Below are 11,547 nucleotides of genomic sequence, written 5' to 3'. Positions count from 1 at the left end.
AGGGGGTCGGACTTGATGATCTATTGAGGTCCCTTCCGACCCTAACATCTATGAATCTATAAATCTATGAACCATGGGCCAGGCAAAATCACCCTGGCGCATGTGCTGCATTTTGCCCATCCTGATCTAAGTGTAGCGAGGCCTGTGCACTACTACAGGGATTTCCCAGGTTTCTGGGCTCTGCTAGTTTTTGCAAGGGGCTGGGAGGGATCCTATTCCCTACCCCCACCCCTTGTCAGGGGGTTTTGAAGCCTCCCCAAGAGGCGTTGGGTGCTGCTGCAGCCCAAGCTGGGAATGGGCACTGGGCTGTGCCAATGCTCCTGCTGGGACCACCTGGCTGCAGGATCTTGCCCCTCCACTCATAGTCAGACTGATGCTGCATTTGGGATCAGGAAGGGATTTTTCCGCACGCTCAGACTGGTACAGACTAGAGCGGGGTTTGCCTTCCTCTGTAGTGGGGGCATGGCCTCTCCCTGGCATCTTTTGAGCATATGCTAACGCCCTTTTACAGCAGCAGGACATTGGCAGCTGTGGTCCCCCTGCTTTCCCAGCAGCAGGTTCAAGTGCGATGTCTCATATTGTGTCATAGTTGATGGCAGTTTTCCTGGGAAGTCGCACAATGGATTTATGTGGGATGGTTTGGACCGGGCTGGTCCTGCGCCAGGCAGGGGGGTTGGATAAGACATGACCTATGCAGGTCCCTTCCAGTCCCGCTCCTCTACGATTGCTCTATGCTTTAGGGAGCTTGAACTTTGCCTGTGGTAAATGCAGTAAAAGTATCCACTGGGCATCCGTAGCGTTGCCAGGCTCCCACGTGGCGTGGCAAAGGGTGGCAGAACGAGGGTTTCCTGGTGCATGAGGAGGTGCCAGACACACGTGTGCAGGCTGGGTGGCTGCTCCCTCGGAGGCAGCTGGCTCTGGGGCAAGCGTCGCAGCACGGCACACCCTGCTCAGGCCCCTGGCTCTGGGGACCAGGCGGCTCTTTCCGCTCTTACTCAGCTGGGAGCCTGGCGTGACTCAATGCATTTGTGTTGCCAGAGAAGAAAGGGCTGATTATACAACCCTCCCCTGTGCCAGGCCAGGCATGGCCACAGCTAGTCAGAGCCAGCCGTGCCAGGGAAAAGGCTGCCTATTCTTCCCTGTCCCCTTCCCTGGAAAACAGCATCCCTATTCTGCAGAGTAGGAGCCTTCTCAGGCCAGGGGAGCTTGGGCACATCCTGCTTACCAAGGGCTGAGTCCCGTCCGGAGATCCATAGCTTGGGCTTGCACCAGCAGGTTGGACTTTTCCAGCAGCTTGTTATCTGCAGGGAAAGATGCGGTCAGAAGAGGCTTGGAGGCATCTCATGCAAAAGGGGACACCAGGACTGGGCCCGTTCAGCTGATCCCCTCTCTGAAGGTGGTGTGGGGTGGGTTGCATTCAGTATTACCCCGTTCTGCTCACGACTGACCAAGGCACGCTGCTATACACTGGTTTCTCCACTGGTACAGCAGGGCAACAAGCCCTATGGGTCTTCTCTAAACCCCAAGGGTTAAACCCAAATGTGCAACCCGCCGCGAGGGGCCTGCCTGGGCCAGCGGTGAGTGTGACTGCTAGCGGGAAGCATCCCTGCTGGATTTGGGAAGGAGGATGCACAGGGCTCAGGGGGTGGGAAACTCCTGGACCAAAGCTGACCGAGAGCGGTCTATCTGATCAAGAAGAAGTGGTATTAAGAGGGGAAGTTACCACCTGCTTTGCCTGCCAAATACTTCCCAGGCTTTTCTCTAATAAATGATTTTCAACAGCAGTGGTTGCTTGGACTAGGAGATGGGGTCTCTGTACCTGCCCGCGACCGGCTGTAACCATTGAGCACTGCAGTGACAGGCCCATGAGAGCACCTGGGGTGGTCTCAGTCCCATCCAAATGGTCATGAATGACCTCCGCAGGCAGCCAGGACCCCATGTACCCTGTGCAGATGCCCTATCCAGGCCCTCTGCCCCCAGCACACAAGCTGTGCCCAGCACCGGGGCAACCCCAGTCCCTTTCCCCAGGGGTGGAGCTGTGGCAGTGCTGCAGGACACATGTAAGCAAACCCCAGGGGAGTTTTGAGGGTGAAGAGCAGCTTTCACAACCCCCGGTGTGAGCCTGCTGCACGGGGCCACCATAGAGCCAGGCTGGGAAAAATGCTCTGTCCCCTGATGCAGGCACTTCTTCGTGTCCTGAGCAGAGGGAAACAGGGGAAGCCAGGCTTGTTCTGAGCCATGACCTGCTTGACAGTCTCCCCAGGGCAGAAGAGGTGAGGACCGGGCCGGAGGATGCTCCAGGAGAGGGCACGTTGCACCGGCTACAAAAGGACCTTGCAATGAAAGCCTGGAGATCCGTGGCAGGAACGCACCTTGGCCTCCAAAAGCAGGGCGCACGCAACAACCACAGCCATGCTTAGCATCATTCTTCGGCAGATCCACAAGCACCTTTGCAAGAGGGTCAGTGTTATCCAAGAGACACACAGTCAAGTGACTTGACCAAGACCACAGAGAGTCAGTGGCAGAGCTAGAAACTGTTGCTGTGTTTCCTGAGCCCACAGCCCAGCATGGCATAGTGCAGCATTGCTGAAAAGGCCCACAGGAGCAGCTGGATGGGATCGGGGGCATTCCCGCCTCTCTGAAGTCTCAACTGGTGCATGGGAGACTGGAGCTGTGCCCCCCTCCAGCCCCCGCTGATGCTGAGGCGGAAGCCATATAAGCAGCGAGCATAGGTCCCCGGCATCCTGGGGGCTGCTCTGACCACTGGAATATCCTCTCCTCCACATCCCAGCAACCCCTGCTAGTAGAGGACTCCTGAGTACACATATTAGAGTAGCCCCAAAGTGAAGAACTGGCCCCCGGATCAGAGAGCTGTGGCTGGTCCCCCGTGGAGGATGACTGAGGACATGGCCTGGAGCCCCCAGAGGAAACTGGATTGAACAGCAAATAGGCCAGAGCTGCTCCATGTTTGGGTCCAGAATTCAAAGAGACCCAGTGGCACCTGCCACGAGCTTCCACGGTGCCCTCGAGGGCCTCTGGGTGCTGGTGCCACTGAAAGCACTTCCCTGTCCATGCCTAGTGCAGGGCTGGAGTTTGGAGCATCAGCGCTCCCTGGGACACCGACTCAGCTTCCCTCCACGGCGCCGCGGTCCGGAGCAGCCTGCAGGGAGCTGACTGCTTCCCCTGAAACCCGCTCAGCACCAGTTCCCTTTTCAATGTTTACTTGCCTCTTCCCTGTTGCTGCAAGCTCAGCCTGGCTGGCACCCAAATTTACTGGAAGAAGCATGACCGGGGAGGAAGGGCAGGACGGAGGGAGCTTGGCTGTTCCCTTGGTGCGGGCAGGGGGTGACTGGCTGGGCAGCAGCTCTGCAGAAAAGGACCTGGGGGGACAGGGGACAAGAAACCGAATAGGAGCAAGCAGTGTGCCCTTGTTGGCTACCGGCATCCTGGGCTGCATGGGTAGGAGTGGTGCCAGCGATCAAGGGAAGTGCTTCTTCCCCTATGTTCAGCACTGGGGAGGCCACATCTGGAGTCCTGTGTCCAGCTGTGGCCCCCACTACAGAAAGGATGTGGACACATTGGAGAGAGTCACAGTCACTGCATTATGCCACTGCTGGTGCCCATCCGCTGGAGCTATAGTGTAGACAGCACACCGATGCCCCTAGCATTGCATCATCTTCACCTGCTCTGCGCAGCAAAAAAGGCATCAATCCTGCAGGCACCTGCTCTTCCCCCTGTCTCCTTGAAGAAACCATGCCTCCTCCTCATTAGTGTGCTAGTTATCATGCCCCACACCAGAAGCAGCTGCATTTCTGTGGTGTTGCAAGTGCAGAGAACTCACAAAGTTTCCTCCGGGGGTAACTTCCCAGTGCAAAAAAAGGACTGCCTCCCAACCCAGTGCCTCCCAAGCCCTCCCAACCCTCCTGGTACCTAAGGGAATATACCCAGTGGTACCACAGAGACACGCAGCCCTGCCTGCCCTGTGGCTCCTGCCTGAGCTTGTAACCACCGCCGGGTTGTATCCGCACACGATGTGATTCTAGCAACCTGTTATCTTGCCCTCTGGCCCTTACCGTGGTGTCCGGGCACCTTGAGATGCTAATATTGTGCTGCCCTGGTTGCTAGACATCTCTGCCCCTACCAAAGACACAGCCAGGGACATGATTTCATCTGCTGGTGTGCAAAGCTCAGTGCAGCCCCTCCAGCTGCTCATGGAAGGCGCTGATCCACCTGTTGCTGATGCCATCCCCTGCCAAGGGCCTACGCGGTGCCTCCAGCCCCGTGCCACCCCCCGGAGCTGGTAGGCACACGTGCACCAGCACCACTGACCCAGGGGATGCGGGGTGATATTTTTCATGCCACTGGCTGCCGCTCGGGAGAGATGAGCTGGGAACGAGTCCCGCCAAGGTGGGAGCGGTCAGGGCACAGATAGGAAGACAGCGAAGCCGTTCTCCCTGTTGATCCCAACCAGCGGCTTGACTTGCATTGGCATGGGCAGCCCTGCAGCAGGCGGGTGCCTTTGGCACGAAGAGAAACTGCAGCCTGTGACGGCGCTCGGCGGGCTCTGCTCCATCGCAGGCTGGTAGGATGGGACCGAGCAGGGCTGAGGATACACAGCCCTCCGGCCAAACACATCCGCACCCAGAAACTTGGAGGTGGAGGTCAGCGGTGCTCCCCACTCATGCTAGCTGGCCCACGGGGGAAAGGGTTAAACCTGGGCCTTATGCTCATCAAACGCCTGCAGCTGGAGCCAGGTTTGCAGGGCAGGTGCTCTCCCCAGCTGGGTTAGCTCCAGGACCAGGGCCTGGGAGCAGTGAAGACAGGCCTCCCTTACCCTGCAGCTGTAGAAAACACTCCTTGCCTGCAGGGCAGGTGAAGGCTGGGCTGGACCTGATGATGAAGCTAATGAGCTAAAACAGCTGTAATCCAGTCTCCTCCCAGCTGTCACAGGGCTCTGACTCAATCCGCTTACAGCCTAACTTCCCTTCAACCACAGGGATGCCAAAGCACACGCCACGGGCCCACAACCCTGCAAGACAGACCCCCATCCTTAAGCAGGATGAGGCCCAGACCTGTAAGGCGCTGAGCACTCTCTTTGCTCGCTGACTTCAGACAGCATCGAGGGGGTCCGGTGCTGGCAGAGCGGCCGGGGCAGTTTGACACACAGCACAAGGAGATGCTCGAGGGGCAGCAACAGTCTTCGAGGGCCGCTCATGTCCCCGAGCCGCCACCGCTGCTCACACAGGAAGGGGACAAGCTGTCACCAGAGCACAGACCCCCTCCGGGCCTGTCCCCCACATCCTGACACTCGCACTGTTCATAGCATCTATCGTCTTAGCAAACGAGGGTGGAAGGGACCTCAGGAGGTCACATCTAGTCCACCCCCCTGCTCAAAGCAGGACCAGCCCCAACTACATCATCCCAATCAAGCCTTTGATGACCCAGGTCTTAAAAATCTCCAAGGATAGAGACTCCACCACCTCTCTGCTGCTTCACCACCCTCCTAGTGAGAAAGTTTTTTTCTGATATCCAACCTCAACTTGCCTTGCTGCAGCTTGAGCCCATTGCTCCTTGCTCTGTCATCTGCCCCCACTGAGAACAGTCCAGCTCCATCCTCTTTGCACCCCCCTGCAGGGAGTTGAAGGCTGCTATTCAATCCCGCCTCGGTCTTCTCTTCCTCACACTAAATCAGCCCATTTCCCGCAGCCTCTGTTGCTACAACGCAACTCTCTGTGAAGCCCGGCCCAGCTCTCGAGCCACCTGCTAACAACCGTTGTTTCCCGACCCATGCACCCAGCCCGTTTCTCTTGGACCTATTTGAAAAGCCGCAGTCAAAACCCAGGTTTCTTTTTTTTTTTTTAATCTCTATAGAGCAGAGGTAGGGCACAAGGTCCCAGCCTCAGCCTTGGCCGGGGGGCCTGGGACGGGGTGGGCAGCCGTGCTCCAGAGCGGGTGGGGAGCCGCGGCAGAGCAGGAAGAAAGGGCAGCCTGACAAGATGACTCATTGCGGCGTCTTGTTGCACAAAGGCCCGAACACTGGGCTTATTTCTGGCTCGGTAAACAGGAGGAAGCTGCAAAACACCAAAACAAAAGGCTGCTCAGCTCCCTGCCCCTTATGGACCTTGGCACTTCAATGCTTCAGGGATCTGGAGTGCCACCGTGGATCCATGTGCTTGCAGCTCCTCTGAAGCACAGGGGTGGTCACCCACCAGCAGCCTGGTCAGCAGCAAGCGGGGGGATCTACCCCCTACTCAGAGAAGAAATGGGGTGGGAACCCGGATCCACAAGAAGACCCCACTTGCTAGAGCTCATGGTGAACACCCTGCACAGGACACTCGCTCTCGCTGTCCCCGGAGCAGGGAGAGCTCAGAGACCACTCAGGGGACTTGAGCCAGAGGTTTCCGATGCAAGACCCGGAGCCCCGAACCAGCCGAGCAGAGTCGCTGCCCCAGCGTGGGGTCATGCGCACGGGCCATGCACATGAGCTCCCTGGTGCAGCGGTGGCAGGAGGAACCGAGCTCAGCCACCCGCAGTGGCCTGGGGAAGGATGTGGTGCACGGCGGCAGGAGGGAGGGTATGGGAAAGGTCACTCCGGGTGGTAAAAGGGCCCCAAGGTGTAGAGATGGGGACTGCCACAATGGAGGGGATCTCCCACTATCTCATGGCTTCATCCGTACCCACCGCCCTTCTGCTGAGGGCGATAGGCAGCATAACACCGATGTGGTTTTGTTTCCCCAGAGTTACTGCCTCGGGGTAATACTAAGACAATACTGCCCTGTGCTGGAGAGCCGCCCCCCACGCTACGTGCCATCCCCAGCACCGATGTCCCTTGCCAGCCCCTCCACCAGCGCCCCCTCCCAGCAGCCTCATGCCCCAAAGCCCAGACCAAGAGCCTTGTTCTTGCTGCAGCAAAAGGGACCCAATCAAAGGTGTGCCTGCCATGGGGCAAAGGCAAATTACCCCCAGAGCTTACTGCAAACCTCCAGCCTCAGAGAGTCCCCACCCGTGCTGAACTACATAGGACGAGTCCGCCCTGCACAGGAGTGCCGGATGCAGCTAGAATTAAAGATCCCGTAGCACGACGGCACCCCAATGACGCCAAGATGCAAATATGACCTCGTTATCCTGACTCCGCAATGAATGCAATTAGCTCGCTCGAGGTAGCAGAGAGAGAACGGGATTCCTGGCAAGCCCGGAGGGAGACAGCAGGAACCCTGTCACCCTCCCATTTCTGCTAGGCTATCCAAGAGCTGTCTGTATTCACCCTCGATGCCTCTCCCGGGCCTGCCTGGCTCGCTGCTACAATGCGCCTACCTCTGGGGTGGAACCGGCAGCTGTATCCTAAGTAACTCCTCCGCCTTGCTGGGATAGGCACCCTGCTGAGACAGGTGTGTGGTTATCACATTGCCCTCATGCTGGGGTTGCTTTTACAGAATTACTAGCAAATAAATGAGAGGCTCTGGGAAGTGAGACACGTTGGCTTGATCGGCTGTAGTTGCGAGGGTGCCCCGCAGCACCTCTGATCAAAGAGAGCCGGTGCCTTTCAAGTGGCTGCTTGTGCTCTCTCTCGGGTCTGGGGAACGGCACATTTTGACATGGTAGGGGGATCAAACAGCAGACGACTGTGTGCACATCTACTAGGAGTTGTTCCCTGCATGCAAGTGTACAGAGGGGGATGGCACAGGGGCCATCTCGCCTCTGTGCCAGCTGATCCCATGGGAGTCAAGTGGATGGTAGCTTTAAGCTGCCCCCATCGGCAGCTGGCTCCACGGCATAAGTTGGTGGCCTCTGCCCTGATCCTAAAGTGATCACTGCACACAGAAAAAGACACAAAAGGGCCGGTGACTGAACAGAGCATGGGGCCTATCCTAGCCTCTCCTCCACCCATCAGGGAAGGCATATGCCAGCCCTATACCATCCCCATCCATGCACGGCAGGTTGCCCTCACCTCACCATCTCAATCAAGTCCCTTGTGATCTCTTCCTTGCTTCCCTGCTCCACACACCCTTCAAAGGCCCCTTGCTGTTCTCCTTTGAAACATTCCCCCTCCTCTGCCCCGGTGTCTAAATAAGCCGTGTCTACATGTGCATTTACACCAGCTTAAAGTTACTGCGCAGTAAGTGGGAATAGGCCAGCATCTATACATGCAAGTGTTAAAGCGCACTAATGCTGTGTGTGGACTGACTCAGGACTAAAGTTAGTCTCCGAGTCAGTCCACACACACAGTGTTACTGCGCAGGAAGATGTCTACACGTGCATTACCGGTGCAGTAACTCATCGGGTGTAAATTTGACACCTGTGTCCTGCAACAAGCACTCAGAGGCAAGGGCATCGTGCAGGTACCAAATTTAACCCCAAGTCAGTCACCATATTTACTGCGCGGTATGGGTGCGCACATGTAGACGCACACCCGTACTGCACAGTAATTTCGTGCTGTGACAGTGAAACGGCCGCGGCTGCCAGCTGACCCACACCCCTTCATCGCTTCCATGCGCTCCCTCTCTGCATCCCCCTGTATCCAGATTCAGCCCTCAAGTTTTCGAGGGCCAGGCCCCACTTTCTGTCCTGAGCAACAAGCCCAGCAGGTGCCTGCTCCATGACGAAGGCTGCTCGGGGCTAACACAAGGAAGGGAGGAAGAGCAGAGGGTGCGCAGAGTCCTGTGTTGAAACAGATCTTGTAATCCTCCGGGAGGTTTTCCAGCAGAACTCACCCCATAACCAACCCCAGGGTTACATGGTCTAATGAAAGCGCTCCCGCTGATCGGCGAGGTTATGAATGGCGCATTAGTGACGCCGTGAGCTGGCATGAAGAGCATCTAATTTTAGGGCAGGAACACAAAGAGTGCTGCTCTGGGTCCCTGTTGCCACCGCAGCTGAAAGCGCGTTAGCAGCAAACACAGAAACACATGCTCCGGGCTGTGCTTAACAAGGTTACACTGGAGAAATGAGCCTGCCTGTCTACACCGATCAGCGAGCTATTAATTGTCCCTGCTAGCAACAACTTGGTAAGAACACGGTCCCGGCTGCGTGCTTTTCACTCGAATATAATGCCCCCCCCCGAGCACTGAGGAGCGCATCGTCCCAGACGCTGCAGCCGCTCCCTGGTGTATGTCCCGTCAAGTGCAAAGTGCCGGGCTGAAGATTTAGAGAGCTGCACAGATTGAGACGCTGTGACCGGAGGGACGTGCCTGCTACCAGTCACAATCATCCGTGGCATATGTGCTCCTCAAGAGTGATGCACGGCAAGAGTGAAGCTTGCGAGAGTTTTTTTCAGCCATCTGAAAGTGCCGACCATGCTCACGACGCTTCTGGGAGAGGAGCACTGGAAAGGGGTGCAGGAGCAAACGGCTAGGCTGGGCCGAGCAGGGAGCCCCTGGATTCAATGGACCTTTTGAGGGGCAAAACAACCCGAGCCGGCACAGAGTAGTCTTTCCAAGGAAAGACAGTCAGGAGCCCAGGCTGGAGGTCCCAAAGCTGCGCATCCTCATAGGAAAGAAAAGCCCAGCACCACAGATGGAAGGACACGCTGTGTGATCTCAGGCGGCAGCAGTGACCAGTGCAGTGCAAAGCAATAGGTAACAACACTCCTGCCCTTAAATCCTGGGTCAGCTCCAGAGATAAGCCCAAGCAATAAAGTGCAATAGGAAGACGGGTAAAAAGTGACTCTCCAAGGCTCATAACATGGATAGCAAAGTGCCACTGAAAGTGAAAGAGAGCTCCCGGAGGCTGATAACAGACCAAAGGTCAAGGTCAGCTCATGCACAGGTGTGTGTGGCTGCACGTTTGCACAGCCTGGAAGGATTTTTGTTTCCTTTGGAGCACAGGGATTGCAGCAGCCAAATGGCTCAGCCAGTCCCAGATCCAGCACACAGGCTTCGCCAGGGGTCAGCGTCCAGACCAAAACAGGCCACGCCATGCAACAGGAGTGAACTGTGGAAGCCAACAGCAGGGCCAGCCGATCCTGATTTAGAAAGACACGTGGACGAGGGAAACAGCCCGCAAGATTTCCCGTGCATCTCTTGCAGATACCCATGGGTTCGGCACAGCTGGTTTTGCAGGCTAAACAAGCTTGTGGAAGCGCATCCCAGGGCCCTGCCCAGAAAGGGCAGAAAGCAAAAGTGGAAGCAAGTATTTGCTTGTCTCATGCCAGAAACGCTGCAAGAAAAGGGGCTGTGTTCTCCAGAGCCCCTTCCTTCAGGCAGCTGACTCCAAACCTCACCTTTCTCGCAGATGGATGGAGACTACTAAAGCCTCGGGCTTAGTTGACATGGAGCGTTTTGTTTTAGAGTCAGCGTGACACGAGACAAAGCCCCAGAAGGGCAGATGAATGGCTCTAAGGCACTTTGCGGGATAGGTGACCTAAAAATATACAGCCCTTTTTTTAAATAAGAAGAAATTTCTTACTAGGAGGGTAGTAAAACACCAGCTACCCAGAGAGGTGGTGGAGCCTCCAACCCTGGAGATTTTTAAGACCCGGGTAGACAAAGCCTTGGCTGGGATGATGTATTTGGGGCTGGTCCTGCTTAGGACTAGGTGTGACTTCCTAACGTCCCTTCCCACCCTCATTGTCTATGATCCTAGGATGCTGTGACCACGGGAAGGGCAGGGCCCCAGGAAGAGGGATCTAGCCTGAGCCATGTAATCTGGGTAAGGAGCTGTGCTATTGTTAACCTACAAATAAATAAGAGAGACAAATGCTTAAAAAGGGAGATAGTCGAAGAGCAAACTGGAGCTGTGCAAAGGCAGCAACTCGAGACCCCCGTCACACTGAGTCAGAGCGGCACGCACGTCTGGCTGCCCTAGGTGCACGTGCTTTTATAGGCCCATCTGCCTCCATCCTCTGCCTCCCCGCCAGTGCCTACTAAACCCGCTTGTTGCAGCTTCCCCAGGGCCTGTACTCCCGGGAGTGCACAGACCCCTGGCAGGATCAGGCCCTGAGGGTGTCAGATCCCCGACGGGGCGGTTGTGTGCCACCCCGCGCAGCGAGACCCTGACAAGCCCCAAAGACATCCTGTGCCCCCGACACCCCCCAAGCACCCAGTGCCTGCAAGGCAGGTGTAGTAACCCCGCGGCAGGCAGATGCAGGAGCATCCTTCCCACCCCCACCTCTGGCAAAGACTGGCGTAAGCCCCGAAAAGCATGAAGCCTTTGCGCTTTGCCCTCCTGGCAAGATGCTCGTAGCGGCCCACTGCCCAGGAGCTTTCTCCCACAGGCGGCCAGGACCTTTCCGCATCACACCCAGCTGTCCCCCTCCTTACGGGCACGGGACATGACCTGTGGGCACAGATGCACCCCCTCTTGTCTCTGGCAGCCCCCAGTCCCTCCGGCCTGCTTGCAAAGCGCCCCCGGACAGCTGGGAGCGGAGCGGGCGCCCCGTGCCCTGGCCGCAGATGCAGCCGCGCTGCCTCCTCTCCTGGGCACCCCCACCCCGCGGGGCTCGCCCTCTGCAGCCCCCGGCGCTGTGCTCGGCGCTGTACCGGCACTCACAGGCCTCCAGCAGGTCCACGAAGCCGGCCCGCTGCCGGCGGTCGCGGAGCCGCAGCTGCC

The 11,547-nt window shown here is 57.3% G+C and overlaps 1 protein-coding gene across 3 annotated transcripts in view; it reads right to left on the bottom strand.

Annotated features, from left to right (window-relative positions):
- Nucleotides 1-11,541, bottom strand: part of ATG16L2 (autophagy related 16 like 2) — a 25,206-nt gene extending 13,665 nt beyond the window's left edge. The window contains exons 1-2 of one of the 3 annotated variants that reach the window (XM_025191880.1): nt 11,488-11,541; nt 1,226-1,301 (exon numbers count right to left, since the gene is read on the bottom strand). In XM_025191880.1, the coding sequence (XP_025047665.1) occupies nt 1,226-1,254 (29 nt within the window). In that variant the 5' untranslated portion in view covers nt 1,255-1,301; nt 11,488-11,541. Of the gene's footprint in view, nt 1-1,225; nt 1,302-2,372; nt 3,193-11,487 lie in introns of those variants that run through there. The other 2 variants (XM_025191879.1, XM_025191878.1) reach the window with 2 other exon arrangements.
- Nucleotides 11,542-11,547: the final 6 nt, after the last annotated feature.

This window comes from Alligator sinensis, unplaced genomic scaffold (assembly GCF_000455745.1).
Source record: "Alligator sinensis unplaced genomic scaffold, ASM45574v1 scaffold1931_1, whole genome shotgun sequence".
Lineage (NCBI taxonomy): Eukaryota > Metazoa > Chordata > Crocodylia > Alligatoridae > Alligator > Alligator sinensis.
This window is presented reverse-complemented; position numbering and strand designations above follow the sequence as displayed.